Source organism: Equus quagga, chromosome 17 (genome assembly GCF_021613505.1).
Source record: "Equus quagga isolate Etosha38 chromosome 17, UCLA_HA_Equagga_1.0, whole genome shotgun sequence".
Lineage (NCBI taxonomy): Eukaryota > Metazoa > Chordata > Mammalia > Perissodactyla > Equidae > Equus > Equus quagga.
The window spans coordinates 58,546,391-58,567,635 of record NC_060283.1 but is presented as its reverse complement, the minus strand read 5'-3'; the positions used below and the strand labels follow the sequence as shown (position 1 = coordinate 58,567,635).

At 37.6% G+C, this 21,245-nt stretch overlaps 1 protein-coding gene across 1 annotated transcript in view; it reads left to right on the top strand.

Moving 5' to 3' along the window:
* UNC80 (unc-80 homolog, NALCN channel complex subunit) overlaps window positions 1-21,245 on the top strand; it is a 215,786-nt gene that overhangs the window by 94,998 nt on the left and 99,543 nt on the right. The window contains exons 23-26 of the mRNA XM_046644309.1: window positions 7,757-7,969; window positions 11,497-11,632; window positions 14,494-14,627; window positions 20,311-20,476. Coding sequence (XP_046500265.1) covers window positions 7,757-7,969; window positions 11,497-11,632; window positions 14,494-14,627; window positions 20,311-20,476 — 649 coding nt within the window. The remainder of the gene's footprint in view (window positions 1-7,756; window positions 7,970-11,496; window positions 11,633-14,493; window positions 14,628-20,310; window positions 20,477-21,245) is intronic.

Here is a 21,245-nt window from a genome sequence, read left to right as displayed (position 1 = left end):
TTTGTTTTGTTTATTTAGAAGCAGACAGTTTAGAAGAGTACCATGTTTCTGGTGCTGTGAACCTTTTATCACTTTGTCTAGTGACTCAGTTTATTTCTAGTAATGCTTTTCACCTTAATGTATATTTTTCTGTGATACTAATATGGCTGAAACAATTTTATTTGGTTAGTATGGTCCTAGTATGTCTTTCTGCCAATCTTTTACTTTCAACTTTTCTACATCTTTATGTTTTAGGTATGTCTCTTATAAAAATCTTATATTTGAATTTTTATACCATTTTAATAATCTTTTTTCCTAAAAAATTTGTTACATTTGCACAGGTTGTGATTACTGAATAAATTCACTTCTGCCTTCTTTTGCCTATTACATTTTTGTTGTTGTTCATTGTGTATGTGTTTTCATTTCCATTTCACGCCTTCTTTTAAATTGTGTTGGATTTTGTCTTATTTCTCTTGCTTTGGTTTGTTTTTTTTTTTAAATTTCCCTTTACTAGTTTGGAAATTATTACATTCTATTTGTGCTTTTAAAAACTGCATATATATTTAACTAAATGAAATCTAAAATTAATGGATATCTTTACTCTTCTCTCAAACAATAAAAGACTGTAGAGGGTTTTAACCCCATCAAGATTTAGTTCTTTCCTGTTTTTGCTTTAACATTGACAAAGTAGACATTATTTTTATTGAGTTTTGGGAAAATGATTTTTAAATTTACTCAGAAGCTTAGCATATTCTTTGCTCACCATTTCTCCTTGCATCTCTGATGTTCCTTCTAAGACCTATATCCCTCTTCTGAAGGAAACCTTTCAGAAGTTAGTGATGATTGATTGGCAGTAGCTCTCTCAGCTACAGTTTACTTGGAAATGTATTTTGGTCTCAATCTTGAAAGAAACTTTTGCTGAAATTGTGATTATAGACTAACATCTTCTTTCTGTACTTCAAAGATATCATCTCATTCTCTTCTGCTGTAATTGACACTTCTTTATAGGTAATCTGTCCCCCCTCATTTAGTTGCTTTTAATACCTTCTCTTTATTGTTGATATTTTTCACTTTCACTAAAATGTTTTATTTCCCTTTACTAGTTTGGAAATTATTATATCCTATTTGTGTTTCTAGCTTATTTTTCTTATTTGGGGTTCATTAAGCCCCTGAATCATGTAATTGGCCTATTACATCTATTCTGGAAAATTTTCAACTGTTATCTCTTCAAAGACTGTGTTCTTCACATTTCTCTATTCTTTACTTCTAGAAATTGAAAACAAGTATGATAGATATTCTCCCTTTATCCTCTGTTTTTGACAACCTCTCTTTCATATTTTTCATTTCTTTGTCTCTTTCTGTGCTACATCCTGGGTAATTTTCTGAGAATTTCTTCCATTTCCTGTTTTCTCTTTTCAACTGTGTTTAATCTTGTGGTTCTTAACGAAGGGAAATTTTCCCACCAGGGGGCATTTGGCAGTGTCTGGAGGAATTTTTGGTTGCCACAACTCAGGGATTGCTACTGCCATCTAGTGGGTAGATACCAAAGATGCTGATAAACCTCCCATGATACATAGTGTGACCCCCACAAAGAAAGATGGTCAATGGTGTTGAAGTTGGAAAAACCTGATCTAATCTGTGTTTTAGTCTATTCATTGAATTTTAAATTTCAAGTACTACATACTACATTTTTATTTGTAAGAGTTCTATTTGATTCTTGTTTTAAAACTGCCTGTTCAACTTTGAGAATCTAATTCCTTCATCATACTTTCAATACCCACATGAATATTTAAATGTATTTGATACACTATGATTCCAATAACTGCAGTCTTTGTGTATTTGATTCTACTCTTTGTTACTTCTGCTGACTCTTGCCCCTGGTGAATTATTTTCTTATGTATTTTTAATGTGAGCTTAACTCCTTGGAACTTTATCTGTGGGATAAAGACGTGTGTTAAAAGTGGCATTATCCAACAGACCAGCAACATCAACATTACCTGTGAGCAGGTTAGAAATGCACATTTTCAGGCCCTGCAACAGATTACTGCATTGGAATCTCTGGGGTGAGACCAAGGAATCTAATTTATCCATATTCCCAAGTAACTCTTATGTACACTCAAGTTTGAAGGTTCAGGAAGGACTGGTTTAAAGTATTCCTCCAGAGAGGATTTCCATTTCTTTTGCCAGGCACTTGGAAACATCACCAACCTAACATCTTTTTGAAACTTTTCGGGGGGCGAGGAACATGGAAATAGTGCCCATTCTGGTCCCAACTTATGTGAGAATGCAGGATGTTGATTAGGAGTTCTCATAAAAGACTTTTTGCCTTTTTTTTTTTTCCTGCTCTACCCAGAGCCAAGTCTAGTGAGGTGAGCCGACCTCCATGGGGCAGATCTTTTCTCATTCATCCACCGAGGGTGGCTTCCACTTGGGATCTTGGCTTTCTATAGGAGTGTATGACCTGACATCCCGCTCTGCTTGGGCTTGTGGCCTATTGAAAGCCCGTGCTCTGGTCTCTCTGTACTCAGTAGCAACCCCAGGGGCAAGCATCCCCGCACTAGCTCACACCCTCCCCCCACCCCGACCCCGAATTGCCCTTTCTTGTAATTTCTACTCTCCGATGGTCTATTATTTCATGTTAGAAACAAAAGCAAAAACAAAATGAAGAAATGTTTGGATATTTTATTCGGCATTTTCAGGTGTCTAAACCAAAAGAACTTTGTCTTCACACCTAATCCATCATATTGTCAGAAACCGAACTCCGCATTTGATTTTTAAAATACTTATCCAAAATATTAGCAGGATCTGAGTAAGTGTTAACATGACTAACCATCCAGATCATGTACTGAACAATAATGCCTGCCTCTGGCCTGGCAACTGAGTCATTTCATTGCCCACAGCTACTGTAGAGACGGGTGGGAGCAGAGGTGCTGTGTCAGTTACTGCGTGATCTCAGTCAGACAGAGAAGTCAAGACAGGCGATAAAGACTGACTCACAAGCCCATGCCCTCTAGCAGACCAGCTTCCAGGGCACACTAAAACCCACAATAACTGCTTATTCCCATAGGTTTTAAATAACACCAGGAAGAGCTTTCTATTTTATTGTAAGGCAGTGAAAATATTATGTAATTCCCCAGGGGTCAACATAAAATACTCAGTCTTTAAAAAACCATTAGTTCCTGTCCAGTGTTGTTATCTAACAAGTTTTCAGGATCAGTCAGGGCTTCTTCTCCCATAAGTTTAGATACGGTCCTTAAGGGAAAGAACTGTATTGCAATTATAACCTTCAATTAACCATCGTATCTGGTAGCAATATTTTGTAGGTCCTGAGGTAAAATAAAGCACAGCTATTTGAATTAGTATCCAATTCTCTGCTTCATAAAGGAAACATTCAATATACGTAACGATCTTATAAAATGCAGGAAAAAGTGACAAAGGAAGTCAAGGAAAAGCAGCCCGAAGCTTGAAGTTTCCTAGTTTGGGATGTTAGAGAAATCTAACATTGCTGTGTAATGACCTTCTCAGGACATTTTGTAATGTTAACTAGATAACTGTAGCCATTGCAAAGAATGCCTTATATTAGATCAAACCATGTGAAATTGTTAGTATTCAACTATTTTTGACCTTTAAACTTGGAAATTCTGTGTGGTTCAACCTAAGATTTTGTTTTCCCAGTTAAGATTGATTCTTGCTTGTCTGGGAACTATGAAGGCATGGTGTAGTGGCACAGAAACCATTCTGTGGCATTATGGAACATCAAAAGGTAATCTGGCAGCCTGTTAATAAGAAAGAGGAAATTTAAATGTGCCTCCTTTTCTTTCAGGGCCACAAGCAAAATTCTCTGTGGTATGCCAATGGTGTCGAATCTTGTTTAGATAGTCACTTGACTAGTCCTCTGATATTCTACTTCTTTTCAGCTATGCAGCATTCTTCTGATTCGTTTTTCTCCATTTGTGCTGTTTTTCTCTGTAATGTGAATCCATTCCACTCCTTTCTGTCATGCCTCCATGTTTTACTGCTTCTTCAGATTGCACTGAGCCATAAGAGGTAAGCTCCATCAAAAGAGGAAAAATTAACTTTCCTTTATGTCCAGGAAGAAGCCTTTGTCCAAGCTATTCCATAATCCTGCTTCTAAAATCAATACCTTCTACACTACGCTTTGAAAGAAATTGATAATGAAAAAAATTCCTGACAGCCACACCCACACTAGAATGCCTTGAATGCTCTTTCACATACACTGTGTAGTCAGTACTTGTTGCTAAGTATCTTGTACTAGGATGCACAGTAGAGTCCTTAGCTTTATGCCTCAACAACTCCCTCAGTTGTCTGTACAGTAACATGCACAATACAACACCCTAGAAATTGCTATTATTTAGTGCCATCTTGACTATAGGACTCCCCAGCCTGCCTTCACCCACCAGGTTTTAAAAATTTATAAGAAAAAGACAATATTTGAGTTATTCTGTGTTATCATCCTTTAATGCAGACAGTGACATTTCCAAAAGTTGCTGGGTTTCACAATTTACATGGATCAAACTCATTATATAATAACAACTTTCCCTTTAATGTTCTGTTTACTTGCTGGGAGTTATTTTCAGGTTGATCTCAATTCCATTTCCAAACTTAGCTTAGGTTTTCCTGGGGCCAGTAACTGATAATATCTGAGTTTTATCCTAAGAGGTTTTTGAAAGAAGAGAATTGAAATTGCTTTTCATTAAAAGTTCCTTGAGCTCCCTAAGCAAATAAAATCATTTCTTCTAAAGAAGACAAGCCAATCTACATAGGAAGCCTCACATAGCACAATTTGGGTTCTTCATTCATCTACTGTTAATCCTCTCAGTGCCATCTAATAGTTAAGGGCAATAAAAAGATCCTCTACCTCATACCTTTGAGTTAGCTTATGTTTTGTCCTTGTTAGTCCTGAAAGAGCCAGGGTTCATAACACAATGCTATTCCAGCAGCATTGTTTCTGTCTTCCTGTCATTGAGCAATGAATCCCATTGCTTTATATTGGGAATATGTGAAAACGTGACAGGCTAAGAATAAATTTGCATCACTTGCCTTGCCCTCCAGACTGGCATTTGTTTTTAGAGACAGATAGTCCAGCCTTTTCCAGACACAGATTTGCATATCTGGAATGTTTAGTAAAATAAATATTTAATACAAGAAAAGAGTGTAGATATTTAGTCTGTGTTATGGCACCACAATTTTGATAGGTTTGATGCAGAAAGTCATTTGACCCTTTGCAATCTCAAGTCTTTCTATCCCTGTGACCTGCTACCAAGTCTTGACACCAATGTAGTTGATGATAGATTCTCATCATTAGTGTTCATCTTGTATTCGTCTTTTTGCATAGGTTAACATTATATGTCATGGCAATACAACACATTCTTTGTAAAATTATTTCCCTACATAAATATATTTCTTTATTTTCTTTTTGTGTGTTTTTTTTTTGGTTTTTTTTTTTGTTTTTTTTTTTTTTTTTTTTGCTGGGGAAGATTAGCCCTGAGCTGACATCAGTGCCCATCTTCCTCCACTTTATTTGTGGGTTGCCGCCAGAGCATGGTTGACGAGCGGCCTAGGTCCATGCCTGGTATTGAAACCTACAAAGCTCAGGCCACAGAAGCAGAACGTGCCAAACTTAACCACTGTGCCATGGGGCCAGCCCCTCTTATTGGAATTCGTGATGGCTTCATTTAAGACGTAGACAATGAGAAAATGTTTAACAGGCTAACTTACTTGAATCATCCAGTGTGCTTGAGATACTGTGGTACTCAGAAGTATGAAGTAACTAACTCTGCCTGGAGTGGGAAGGGCTTAAGGAAGGCTTCTTAGAGAATGTAACTAAACTGAGTCTTAAAAGTGCCAATTTGGGGCTGGCCTGGTGGTGCAGTGGTTAAGTTCGCACATTCCGCTTCGACGGCCTGGGGTTCACTGGTTCAGATCCTGGGTGTGGAGATGGCACCGCTAAGCAAGCCATGCTGTGGTAGGCGTCCCACATATAAAGTAGAGGAAGATGGGCACGGATGTTAGCTCAGGGCCAGTCTTCCTCAGCAAAAAGAGGATTGGCAGCAGATGTTAGCTCAGGGCTAATCTTCCTCAAACAAACAAAAAATAAAAGAGGCAATTTGCCAGATGGAAAAGGGACTTAAATGCCCTGCAAGCCATGGAAACATATGGAAAGATATGAGATGTCATATTTGGACTGTAACCATTTGTCATAATTGGACCCTAGAGTGCTTGAGATGAAGATAGAAAGGGAGATGAACCAAATAACAAAGGTTGGGTATCTTTATTCATTTTATGATTGAGGTGGATGGAGCCTATAATAGATTTTAAGTGGGAAAATGATGTGATCATATTATGTGTTTTAGAAAATAATATTACATGACATTAATGTCCCATTTTTGAACAGTGACTTTCTATATGCGTTCTAGACATCATCTTTTACCAAAATTCATGTGAGTATAAATTAAGACAATTTAGATACCAAATGGGAGCTAGCATAGATCGGGGCATCACAGAGACCTGAGATTCAACTCCATGTCTCCCCCTTCCCAGGTGTATGATAGTGGAAAAATTATACCTCATTTTAAAAATCATTGAAATGAGGATATTATTTCTAGATCAGAGGTTTGTTATGGTAATTAAGAATTACAGTTCATAAAAATTTGTTGGCACCTAATCAATGCTCCCTGTATATTAGCCCCTATTTTGACACTGTGGATCAGTGCATTGTTGAGAATACCATTGCTTGAAATGATGAAAAGGATTTCAATTTGAAAACCTGTGGTTGCTAAGCAACCTATGGTGACTCTGAAGTGATGGCTAATATTGTGATATATTTTTTTAAAACTAGCACAAGTCAAAATATACAGTAATTGTTGATGTATGTATTTTTTGTGGCCTGTTGACATTCTATGAGAAACTTCACACTCCTTCTCTTGTTTTTTTTTTTTTAGCTTATAAAGAGTTCAGTAGATATCTGATCCTTCCCAGTTACTGGGTATCAACTATAAGTTATTTCTTCTTTTATTTTTTTGAGTATATCTTGACATGACAAGATGGAGCCATATTTTTATTTTCTTGAAGAAATGTTCTGATTTTTATTTACTTATTAAATAATTTCCTCTTTGTCAAACATTTTCAATTGACATCCTACCTATTTAAGCAGAATCTGGTCTGTTATGCATGACAAAGTGAGGGAAAAAAAGACTAACTCAACGAAATCTAGCCAGCACTTCCTTTTCTTACTGGCCAAATGCGGGAGCAGTTGTACTCCCTTGGAGCGTGTGGATGGTCATAGACAGCAGATTATTGTTGGAACAAAATCACTGTTGACACCCTTGGTTAGCATAAGACTAGTTCTAGAAATTGAATATTTGTTTGCTTCGTGTCAAAATTTTAAATTTAAAAAAGCTTCACATTTAAAAACTTCTTATCAAAAGTAATTTTACTCTCACGCTTAAATGAAGCTGCCTCTTAAATATGCAAAGATAGAGTCATGAAATTACTTGAGATTCTTCAGTAGGAGAAGACTAAGCACAGAAACCTACTTAAAATGTCTAATTCTTCAATATCCAAATTTGCCTAAGTGGATTCATTTTCCAGATTTCCCATGACTATGTTAGCCATGCTAACACTAGCTTGGGAAATGCGACTAAGCTAGATCAAAACATGGAGATTAAATTAATCTAAGAGTACATAGTAATTCCCTTTAAGGTCAATTTATTGTGCATTAATCCCATACCCTTCTTTCCTTAACGACCCTACTCAGGAAGCGCCTGTGGTAGCCAGAGCAGCGCTCTTCCTGGAATGTGCCCGTTTTGTTCACCGCTGCAACCGTGGCAACTGGCCAGAGTGGATGAAAGGGCATCATGTGAATATCACCAAGAAAGGCCTGTCCAGGGGACGGTCTCCCATCGTGGGCAACAAGCGGAACCAGAAGCTGCAGTGGAATGCTGCCAAGCTCTTCTACCAATGGGGAGACGTGAGCTTTTGATTTTCTTCTATAAAAATTGGGGCGCTTGAGTGAAGTGAAGAAGTTTTGTGTTTACCTTTGCTTGGAAGAGAGTTTATTGAATATCTGCTATGTACGAGGCACTGACAAAACATTTTAAGGGAAAATAAACTTAGTTCATTTCATCCTCCCAATAAATTTATGAAGTTAGACATTATTATCTCTTGTCTCCTTCCCTGGTCCTCTGCCTCTTCCTGCCTATAACTGTAGACATTCCCAGGATCTCTTATAATTTCTTGCCATATAATTTTCCCCAGGGTTACATTTATTCCATGTGTTCAACTGTTATCTGTATGCCAGTGGCATAGACTTCTCCATCGTAGCACTTTTCAGATCCCAGGCCAGCATTGCCAACAGCCCTTGGGAGGCATTCACTTAATAGCCTGAAACTCAATCTGACCAAAATAAAACACTTCTTTCCACATAAACACACCCCCATTTTCAGCCCCTCCTGAACTTTCTATTCTTATTAATGGTACCACCATCATCTAAGATGACAGCCTTTGAACGTATTCCAAACCTCCTTCCCTTATTGATTCCACCTCTTCCTTGTTGCTGATGCCCCTTTGGGTCAGATCTTCATTATTTCTTATCTGAATGACTAAAGTAATTTCCCATTTGGTGTCCTCCCCATAGTCTCCCTCATCTGACCTGTCCTACACACTGCCAGTAAAATGATCTCCCGATGGCATAGCCCATCTAAAAACAGAACATTTATACTCAGCTCCCAACCTCCAGACTTGCCCCCTTCCATTCATTCTCCAAACAGCTGTCAGAGTGATTAGGCTAAAATGCAAATCAGAGTGATTAGGCTAAAATGCAAAGCAGATTGTGTTTCTCACCTACTTATAATGCTTCAGTGGCCCTCCTTTTCCCTTGGGATAAAACTCAAACTGCTTAACCTGGCATCACTGCTCTCTCCAGAACCTTTGTTCAAATCATGCCAAGATTATGGATGATGACATCAAATGAGCTAATGTATCTAAAGAATATTTATCTCAATCCTTTGCACCTAAGAGATGTTCAATAATCATAGGTTATGATATTAATTTTTGAAAGCAGGATACATGATTTGTCTTGCATTCCTAGGCAGCTAGTATAGTCCCTCAAACAAGGGATCAGGTTCCCCCTCTACTCAAGAATGACCTTTCATCCTTCTTCAGAATGCAAAATGAAATTCAGATTCAAGAACTGTAAGATCTAGTTCGTCTACCTTTCCAGCCTTCCTGCACGTTATTTCCTCTCACAAAATTGTGCTTCAACCAAGTGGCTTACTTATCAGTCTCTGAAGGCATTGGTGCATTTGCCTGAAGTCTCCATCTGGAATATCCACTCTTTCCCTTCCCCATCAGCCAAAATACCAATTCTTCAAAGTCTACAGCAATGAGGCTTTCGTTGATTCTCTGAACTGAGTCTAATCTATCCGTCTTCTGAACTAATAAAGTTCTTTCAGTCTCTTTCACCACTTAATGTGTTGTTTTGGTATGCTATTATCTCCCCAGTAGACTGTAAGCTCATTGAAGGAAAGAGCAAAAGATACAGAGTCAAACACCCAGTGTTTGAATCCAGTCCACAGCTGGCTGATCAACCTTGAGCAAGTCTTTCAACTTTTCTAACCTTCCTACTTGCCAAACCTTTTGTTTGAAGGTATAATGCACTAGGGTACATTAAACAAAGATACTGGCATACTATAACAATTTATTCCGCTTTATTTTTTATTTAATAACTAGCAAATTACCTCACAATAAATATTTGATGAATGAAGAAAGGAATAAACATATGTCCAAGCCATTCTTCTAGCCTTGGAAGAGACAAGGAGCTCTAACTTATTATTTAGACATTTAATATTATCCCAGACAAGGTTATATTTTAACAACTCTTTAAGATTTCATTAGAATTGCCAATTTAATTTAAATTGCTTAGTTTCAACATCCTGGAAGGATCGATGCAGAGCTTTCCCCTTTGATTCTCAGTATTAGGTTTGTTGGCTCCACTCCACACTTGTAACTGCCTGTCTCCTTCTTTAGAGAAGATCTCCAAAATAATAGCATCAGGACACAGCTTTTTGTTGAGATTGTGGTTTTCGTTTTTATGTTTTGTTTTGTTTGCGTAAAACTTCTCAGGTTAGCAACTAAAATTTTAGGATCCTGCAATATCTTTTTACATTACATCTTTTTCATTGATGTGGTCTTGGTTACTCCTCATTTAATTCCAGAGTTTAGGGAGATCTCTTTGTTTCCAGCTAGCCAAGACATTCAAATAACTTGTGTTTTTAATTAAAGAGTTCAGGACATATCTTTGTCAGTTTCTAGCGGTGAGTCTAATTTCTTGCATGCTCAGAATTTAGTAACGGTACTAAATATTTGAAAAGGATGATACAGGAAGAAAGGAAATTAGGTAGAATTTTGTTCTTACTAATGCATAGAGCAACAAAACTGTCAAACCCCAAGTTCAGTGCTCATGTTAGCTTTTTGACTCTTCTTCCTAAGAGTGTGTCTCTTCTTTTGTTGCATACTTTATGTAATTGGAATATTAAAGGAATTAAATAGAGGCAGTGTATTTTGTCTCTTCTTGTGGAAAATTCATTTTGGTAAATCAGACAATAGTGCGTGATGATTCAGAAGAACAGGTAGCAAGTATCGGTTCTGTGAATATCTTGTAAAAGCCAATATTGTCCACATTCTGAGTTATTAAAAGTCATATTTCTAGTGTTAATGTTGGGTACTCTATGAAAAGAGTCGTTAGTATTTCTTACTAATTCATAGGTTATCATGGAAGAGGAAACAAAGTCTACAAAAAAGCCATGAATTGTATACATAATGGCAGATATAAATAAAATTGCAGTACCGGAATTCATGCCAACCTCCAAACTCATCGGCATGACAATGACATTCTCATAAAATAGCATAATCAGAAGCACTCTGAGGAGCTGTGATTTCTTTTACTGCAACAAAATCCTCCATTAAAAACAACTGCATACTCTTACACCTATAAAATAAAGGACCTTTGAGTAAATGGAAATATTTTCAGAAAAATTTTTATACGAACACAAAGGTATCATTCCAGTTTCTACAAGTCTTTAGACTAAATGACCTTGGAGATAGGTCAATGCCCTTCATGTCTGGGTTTCCACATTGGGAAATGTGGTGGTGACAGCACTGTGGCATACAGAGGAGGCTCATGCTGGAAATAATTCCCATTAATTAGTTGCTTATGTCCTCTGTTAATATGAGAACCTATTTTACAGGCTGACATACATCACTTAATGGTGAGGATACGTTCTGGGAAATGTGTCGTTAGGCGATTTTGTGGTTGTACAAACATCATAGAGTACTTACACAAACCTAGATAGTATAGCTTATTACACAGCTCGGCTATATGGTACTAATTATATGGGACCACCATCATATATGCAGTCCGTCTTTGACCGAAACGTTGTTAATTGCTTCATGACTGTACTTTATGCTATTCTTTTTTTCTTTGTCTCCCTATGATAGGCGATTGGCGTCCGATTGAATGAGCTGTGCCACGGGGAGAGTGAAAGCCCAGCCAACCTGCTGGGTCTCATTTATGATGAGGAGACCAAGAGGAGACTGAGAAAGGAGGATGAGGAGGAAGACTTTTTAGATGACAGTAAGGAGACTCCCTTTACTACAAGAACCCCTGCTTGTAAGAACCTCTGCTTTAGGAGCACTTAATATTTCTCTTTCCTTTTTCATATTCTTACCACCTTCTCATGTCTCCCCACTGCGCCTTTTCCCCTATTCCCTGTGCATGGATGCAAAGCATGTGCATAAAGCCACACAAAGAGAGGGCAAAAACCAGAAAGAGGAGATTATAGACAGAGGCAAAGAGTTTCAGGCAATACGGAACTTCCATTGCTTTGTAGTCTCTGACCCTTACTATTATACAAAGATTAACATTAGGCCTCTCTGAGAAAATATAGTTGTGGAAAATGACTGTCCCAGAAGAGGTTTGGTCAGGTTTTGTATTTTGTTATTGCTCTTGGAGAAAAAAAAGTTAGACCAAAAAGAACTGAATATGAAATGCTTCCAAAAATCACTAAAATATTGAAATATTTAATCAGAGTAATTATAGTATTTAGCATGAATTTGAAATATTAAAAGATTCAGACTCTTAGAACGGTGAATGTCTGCTGTACCGTACTTACTTATTAAAATTAGAAGTAAGTCCCACCATAAAAGAGTAGAGACAGAGAGATTTTTGTACATCCCTCTCCAACACCATTTTGTGCATATACGTGTTCTATGCCATACAAGCTTGTGTGTATGTGTACCACTGCCTTTTATGGTGTATAGAATTCCAATATGGTTATGGAATTAGTAACATTATCTGATGAAGACAGTAAGGGCTCTCCCTCTTGACTTTCCCTAGTGATTTGAAACTCAAACTCCCTGATTTTATGTTAAGGATTGTCCTTAGTTAAGTGATGCCAAATATACTTTGCCTTTGTAGTCATGAAATGTAAAAGGATGGCTAGGGTGTTAATATTGGACAGAACTAAATAGTAATCAAAGAAAATTTATTGTCTTCCTTTCCAATTTCATGCCAAGGATTTTGGTTTTTGCAATTTTTTTCATTGTTTTGCCCTTTCTCAGTCCTTATCAAATAAGAGAAATTTTCTTGATTTAGCTATTGACTAAACACCAAATTCTGACATCAGTCTTTCAGCCTACTGTGAAAGTTGGCCCCAAGATTCCCTCAAGTTCACGAGAGTCTAGACTATCCTAGACTGTCTCATGGAATTAAGTCTGATCCATATGATGACTTGAGGATTATCCAGCAATCACAAAACCTAGGAAGCCCTGCCAGTAGATATACTAAGACTGTCCTGGATTTCCTAGGGGTCCGTCAGAACAGACAGGAGCTAAAACAACATTATATTGATGCATCCTCATAGGCCAAAATGAAGTCTAAGCTCCATGAGACCATATAAGTGTCATTCACCAATATATTATGTCTGGTATGCTAGCTTTTTGATGAGATCGTGTAGAACCCAGTCCTTGTTCATTGTAACAGAATATTTCAGATGATAGTTATGAAAGAACCTGGGTAAGACCAAGTTTGTTGTCTACATGACCGATAAGAAGAATCTGGATGATAACCTCAGGAGTGAAAGGACAGATCCAGAAGGTTATATGGAATATCTAGTGTTCAATTATTTTTTGAAAACTGTTGCGCATCCAGGCAAATTCTAGAATCATGTAGCCTCCACTGATTATAAGATTGGAATGTCTGGTTTATTTCCACTTTCAAGTCAATACATAGCACATCTTGCACTAAAGATAATTGTGCTGCAAGCAAGTATCAGTCTGGGGATTTGGAGGAGTTTGTCGCTTCCATTCTTAGTAAGAGGCAATGTCCCCAGTCACATATTACCTCTGGAGAAAAAATAAAGGTTTCTATGAGGAAGTGATAGCCAGACAGCTTCAGAAAGAACATAATTTCCACCTACTATCTATATAAACCGTGTTGTATATATTCTGTTTAGTTCAGAAAGCCTAATATACAGGAAACGTTTTAGAGATATTTTTGGGAGTATTGATATGTCATGATATTGTGATTGTTTGATGAATTGATTAATTCAAAATAGAAGAATATTTTCTTTCTTTTGTGAGAGGTAGATCTCTACGTTGCTTTGGCTTCTTTTCGGAACACTGATATATAATCAGTATATTTCTGCATGACTAGTGACGACACGTATCTGAGAACTAATCCTGAGAATTTAGAAAGTCTCTGTGTTGTCGCCTTGGCTACTATCTGCCTTTAGAGCAAAATCCATTTCTTGGTCTATGATGGATGTGGTGTTTTACTCATTCGAAGACTGACATTCTTCAGAGCAAAGGAGAATATTTGCATACTTCTAGCGTAGCTATGCCTTAATATGATAGGCTAATTTGTATAAACTGTAAGATAGAGGTGATCAAGCATATCTTGTCCACGCTGCAGAAATACGTCTGGACTAGAGCTGAAACAACTTCACTGCCCTCAGAACATCAGGATAGACATCGGTCATAAAATGAGCTGACAGGATTTTTGTTGTTCCAGTCTAGTTCATGACCCTGTATATAATCTAAATGTAATTGAAGAGCAATGTGAAAATCTTGCAACACTGCTTTCTGCTTCTGTTTTCATTAAAAGACTTTCTAGGGCAGCGAAGCTGTATTTTGTTATTCTGTGATGCCTCCAGGAGAATAATTTAGTTCTTATTGACTGATATTTTAATACTGAGGCATTCATTATAGAATTGCAAAATGGAGGGAGAGAGAGGTGTGTGGGAATGCATAGATTATGCTAAAGGGAATAGGTAAATTGAACATGTATAGGTAACATTCTCATATGCAATTTCATTTTGGACGTGTATGGGTAACATTCTCATGTACAGTTTGACTTTACACATGTGTAGCTATGTCCATCAAACTCTGTCTTTTTACTGGTTGGTTTGTTTATGAAAGCGCTCTTTCCCTCCGTAGGTACTGTGAACCCCTCTAAATGTGGCTGCCCCTTTGCCTTGAAGATGGCAGCATGCCAGCTTCTCCTGGAGGTTACCACCTTCCTGCGGGAGACCTTTTCTTGCCTGCCCAGACCTCGCACTGAGCCTCTTGTGGTAAGTAAATCACACGTGTTAACAATCAGCTCCTTGGAGCGGCCAGACGCATGGCTAGGTTTCGAGTATTCATGATTTCCTCAAATGTCCAATGGCCAAATGTATCATATAATTTAAAAACATCAACCAAGGAATTTTCATATATAAACAGGAAATTTCTTTTTTCTGTTAAAAACAAAAAACCTCTAAAGTTGACCTTGAAATCACTGAGTAAAATGTTTGATTTGTCATGTCAGTTATGCTAGGAGTGTCCAAGAACCTTTAGGTTCCTTTACACTGCAAATTATGAGGAGTTTTGTGGCCAGCCTTTTCCAGAAATCACTGACACAATTTTTTTCATGCTAACTGGTCATAAATCCATATGGAAATGTCCTTCTAATGAGTTTTCTTGTTTAAGTTATGGGCAAAAAGACTTATTTAAGCGTTGAGCAGGTAAATATCCCCAAACATATATTTTTATTCCTGTAGTACTTCTTATGGAATGTGGATTGGCAGAAAAATGTCCATACACGTACAGAGACACACATAGGTACACACACACATACACACCCAGTCCTGTACCATTGAGGCCTGATTTGTCTAACAGAGGATACAAATACTGTGCAAGAGCCAAGAGTCTTCTCAGAGCATGTGGGACAGGCACACCTCCACCCTTAGTTCTTATGGGCGCCAAGTTTCCAGGGGTTCTCTAACCATAGGCCTCATTCAGCTAAAGCTGAAGAACCAGACAAATTATTTTTTTTTCCTTTACACAAGATTTACGCTACTCTACCAGAAAAATTGTTATACTAACAGTCTATGTGCTTCCATTTAAGCAAATTTTACAATCCATCAACTCTTCTGCTTTTGTGTGTTTGTGTGTGTGTGTGTGCGAGGAAGATGGGCCCTGAGCTAACATCTGTTGCCAATCTTCCTTTTTTTCTCCCCAAAGCCTCAGTACATAGCTGTATATCCTAGTTGTAAGTCATTCTAGTTCTTCTATGTGGGATGCTGTCACAGCACGGCTTGATGAATGGTGTGTAGGTCTGTGCCCAGGATCCGAACCAGCAAACCCAGGGCTGCTGAAGCAAAGCATGCAAACTTAACCGCTCAGCCATGGGGCCGACCCCTCTTCTGCTTTTTTAACCAAACTCAGCACGAGCAAGGCCATGTCCCAATCCCTGAGATGGACTGGTTGGCAGTGGGGGCGGGGAGTGGTGGACACAGAAGAACCAGTGCTCTAGTGTCCCTGAGCATTGCCTCTATATCTGGCTTCCCAATGTCTGAAAAGTGCATTTCCTCACACTCTAAAACATAAAATGGATATTTTCAAGTTGGAAGCATTTTTGGATAAAACACATGTTTTCAAGAGAAACATACCAATATTTGTTCTGTGAAACTCCATCATTTGAATATTGGAAAGAGAAGTTCCTCCTACTGCCCTTATTTGATTTTAACCTGGGGCTTTAATCTTCTGAATTGTCACCTTCACTGTTATAAGGTGACTACTCTAAAATCAAATCAAGGCCACCGCTCAACACCTGTGTTTGTTTCAAGTCAAATGTGATAAAGCGTCTGGTCTGTAGGCCTTTATCAGTGTTATGCCATCAGCATTCTAATGACCCTGAAGTCTTGCTAAAAGCACAGAAGTGCATCTACTTTTAATTTTTCAGATTTTTACTGGTCACCATTTTAATCCATTGTGATTTAAAAAATTAAGAATCTTAAAGTTTGACTGAGTTATTTTTGTTCTCCCTTTCAACTCTATAAAGTTATAGTTTAATGCCCCTTATTATTGTAACAAATTTTATTTTTTAAAAAATTGGCCAAATCTTTAAAAAATTGCTGTATAATCAACTGGCAGACTAGTAGGAAGTGCCAAAAAGTTAAGCTAAAACAGAGCCTGCAGTCATTCAGTCAGTAGGAGGGGAGTGTCCACTGCTGTCACCTGTAACAAGGTCTCAGAAATCTCTTTTTCATCCCCCTAGGATTTTCATTGTCAAGCATAGGTTTATGTATTGTGTTGTTAGGTGACCTTTATAAAATAAACGAGAAAGAAGCTTTTTATCACGTCTGATCTAACTATAGTTGATGGTAAAAAGACAACAACAACAACAAAAAACCCCTCAAGTTACATTCTAACCTACTATAGAAAAACAATGATTATCATAAAACTATTTTACCAATACAGAAGCTGTAAATGCTTGAAATTGTTTTTTAAGAAATTGTACTAAACAGTAAATCTAACAGGCTAAGCATAAATATCGTCAAAATGAGATATTCTAACGTTTTAACAAAACACTTGCTGCAAGAGTATTTATAGATCTTTGAAATGTTTTATTAGTAGCATTTTAATAGCAATAAAAATAAACAGCTACCCTAATGTCCGGAATAATGAAAGTATAAGGTAGTAAAATAATCACATTAGAAGCTATAAATATTCTAGAATCAGAGGCTTGAGGATGGGAGAAGATCAAGACCATAAACTTTCTACCAAGAAAAGAGTCTTTCTGATAGAAATGCCATCAGGCTATTTTCAGAATGGATGAGATTTCCATGTGAAATATTTGTTTGAAAAGGTTCTAGATATATCCAAAATATGGAAGAGAAAGCAAAAGAACCTAAAGTACAATAATTAAAATATAAATGTGTTTAACCACAGTTATTTCTTAGATAGGATCAGAAAATCACGGGAGACCAGTCCCAGGATTGGTGGGAATGGAGGCCAAAAAAATGGAAAAATGATGTCAAAAGGTTTTAAAAGTTAATAAAAAATATTTTTACCAACTTAGCAATCTTTTCCCAGATAGATCTCTAGATACAACTTAATTACTGTCCTTTTTTTTTTCCAAAAAAGAACTTCTGGTAGCATTTTATTCACTCTTTTTGTAAACCATACTAATAAATAATGTCTTAAAAAAAGATAAAGAAGGATTTATACAAGATTTATAATCTAAAAGAGCATAATAATCAAATTTTTCTTTAAATATTAACTTTCAAACTTGGGGACAATAAAGAAACATTTTTTAAATAGAGAATTTGGTTTGTTAAACTGCTGGTCTATTCAAATGTTTCCCAATCGAGTTAGTGAAACCAATAACCAATGACCAAGCAGCATGGAATTAAAACAAATAATTCCCACTCAATGCATAACTGAGTCACAATAATACAGAAAAAGGCAGTGAGGAAGTGTCTGTATGTTTACATTCATTCCTTAGGGAAAATATCCTATTAGATGGTTAATGCAAGATTGTCTAGAAGCTTTACCAACTGTATCTGGGGTTTAACACATCAGGATATAAAGAGTATACTGCTGGATTGAAAATGTTCTGAAAGTTATAAAATCAGTAGCATAACACAATTCCCATTATCAGGACTAAACTGACGAGATTTATGGAGAGAAGACTGTGAACAAGAGTGGGGGTGGGGTGATACAGAATTGAATATATTGTAACAGGAGAACCAACGTAAAAAACTATTTCCTAAAGCAAAATATAAGCGAGGCCCTGAGAAGGGAGCAGAGGGCTGTGGTTGGCCAAAGAAAGGGCTGAAAAAAAATCTGAAGAACCTTCCTGGAAGAAGTCACATTTGTTGTTTTTTTGGTTTCATTTATTTATTTATTTATTTTAATTGCAGTAACATTGGATTATAACATTATATAGTTTTCAGATGTACATCATAATGTATTTCGAATTCTGTATAGATTACATCATGTTCACCACCCAAAAACTAATTATAGCCCATCCCCTCACATGTGAGCCTCATCACCCCTTTTGCCCTCCCCTCCTTTCCCCATGGTAACCACCAATCCAATCTCCGTTGCTATGTGTTTGTTTGTCATTGTTTTTGTAGAAGTCGCATTTTAAGGTAGCTTTGGAAGATAAGTAGGATGTGACAAGTAGATAAAAAAAGAAATTAGAAGAGATAACTAACTACTTCTGAGAATCAGAATTGTTATATTGTTACTTTTTGTCCCAACTAAGAAATTTAATTAAATTTGGCTACCAAAATGAAAAGTGGATTAGGTTATTTTTTTCCTAAAAGGGATTAATTTCAGGGAAGCATATTTATAGTCCTAGAATATTTATGACAATGTTCAGTGGATTCCTTCACACAGTAGATTCCTGTAGTTTCTTTATTTTTCTAGATGTGATATAATTTTCTGAGTACCAAAGTGTAACCTCAGTTCTTAATCCAAAGGGAAAAGAAGAAACATCATGTAGAGTCTAAAATTTTATTAATAACAATTAAAAGCAGAAGATTTTAATCTTGGTGCAAACTTGGCTTTTTAAAATACGTTTTGTCTTCCATATATATTTGAATGTCAGGGCTTATTATGTCATAATTAGAAAAATGAGCTATAAAAATAAACTTCGCATTTTCTATATTTTTCACTTATCAGGTCCTCCAAAAGTGTTTTATAGGTTAATCATTAACTATGATCTTCAGCATGAGCAAGTCTCCATTCACAGAACAGGTCAGATTTTCAATTTGGGGCCTCCCAGGTCAAACTCCTACTAAGTACGTACACTGCCCCAGGCTTACTTGAGGGTACGAGCTCATTCTGTTCATGAGCAGATAGTAGTGGAACCCTCTTATACTGAGGCCCTCCTGGAAGGGAGTGAGAAGTTCCCCAGTGCGCAATCCTATTTGGAGCCTCTGGCCTCACACCTGAGGCTTCCCAGGCCTGAACGGCCTCCCCACTCACTTGCTGTGCCACCTTTACTGAACCCTCCAGACTCCAGCATCACGTCTGTATGCGTTTGCTATTTCTGCTGTGACAGACTCCCACAGATTTAGTTGTTTAAAGCAGCACAAACATATCATTTTATAGTTTTGGAGATCAGAAGTCCAACACAAGTCTCCTGGGCTAAGGTCAAGGTGTGGCCAAGGCTGCATTCCTTTTTGAGGCTCAAAGACTGTTTCCTTGCCCTTTTCCATCTTTAGAGGCTGTCCACGTTCCTTGGTTCATGGACTCTTCCTCCATTTTCAAAGCCAGTAACTCAGCATCGCTTTTATCCTTCTTCCATCCACAGCCTGGAAAAGTTCACTACTACTAAGGATTTGTGTGATTAGTTTGGGCCTGTCTGGCTAATCCAGGATAATCTCCCATCTCAAGGTCCTTAACCTTAATCACATGTACAAAGTTCCTGTTGCAATGCAAGGATTAGGGCCTCGACATCTTTGGGTTCCATTACTCTGCTGACCACACCCTCCAAGTCTGACCTAAGCTCTTACTCTGTCTCTCGGTCTTGGACGTTATCATTTGTTTACGTTTTCAGTGTCTGTCATGAGATTCTGAGCTCCTTTAGGATGAGCACAATTTCTTATTTATCCCCCAGTACCTAACACATTCGTACCCCATGCCCTCAGTGCATGATTACTTAATAAACAGACGAATGCCAAAGACGCAGTTAAAACTACGGACAGAGTTAGAAGGTGAGGAAGTTAGTTCTGGATTGGGACATGGTCTGTGCTTTTGGAAGGGGAAGCATGTGAAGAAATGGGAAAAGCTACGAGTTAGGGGAGATTTTTTTAATTCAAGAAAACTTTTTATGGCCGAGATCTAAAATTGGCATTCGATAAAGAGGAATTCGGCTGTTTAAATGCAGTTGTGTGCCATTCAGAATGGAGGCAGGTGACCACAGGCAGATGCAGAGGTGGGGACAGGCCAGCATTGATGTGCTCCTCACTGGCCTTTCAGGACTCGGAGAGCTGCAGACATCATTTGGACCCGGATATGGACCGACACAGATATGAAAGGAAGATCAGCTTTGCTGGGGTCCTGGATGAAAATGAAGACTCAAAAGATTCCCTCCACAGTAGTAGCCACACCCTGAAATCAGATGCAGGTGTTGAGGAGAAGAAAGGTATGGAAAAGCATTATTTCATGTTTCAAGTTTTCTCATAGGATATTTGGTGTGGGGTCTAAACTGCAGAATTGTACACCAAAAGAAGCCCGAAATTGTTGGCTCCAAACAGTACTGTGTTCCCTCAACGAGGTAGGAGTGGACTCTGCAGTCAGAGGCCAGGCTTCTAATTCCAGCTCAGTAACTCTCCGCATCCCGTTGAATGTAAGATGCCATCAGTTGTAAGATGAACCATTATTTTATCTAAAGAAAGGAAAAATCCTCCTAATTCAGCTCTTACACGATACTTTCTTATCACATAGTTTGTGTTTCATTCTTATTGAAAGAGGACTTTCAGACTTAATTAAATGTAGATTTTTATTATCACTATATATCACTCATGTGCAGTGAAAAAAAAGGAAAGTACAAATAAAATAAACCGATTAAAGTTTTTCTACACTGTCTTCAACTCAGAGGTCAAATTTCTTAATCACTGTTCAACTCAAAATCGTCAGTGTCCGTGTTTTTCTGTATGGTAATGTCCTTTGTGTCATTAGAATGTTAGTAATACATCATTTCTTAAACGAATCTACAAAAGTAGTTAAGCTATTGGTGCTAGTTACTTAAGCCAACCTGCAATTATAGGAAGCTAGCCTACCTTTAATTCCTGTTTCAGCAATGTTGCCAGACACATCTGCCCTACCACGTCACCCACTCCCACACTCGACGTCACCCACTCCCACACTCGACGTCACCCACTCCCACACTCGACGTCACCCACTCCCACACT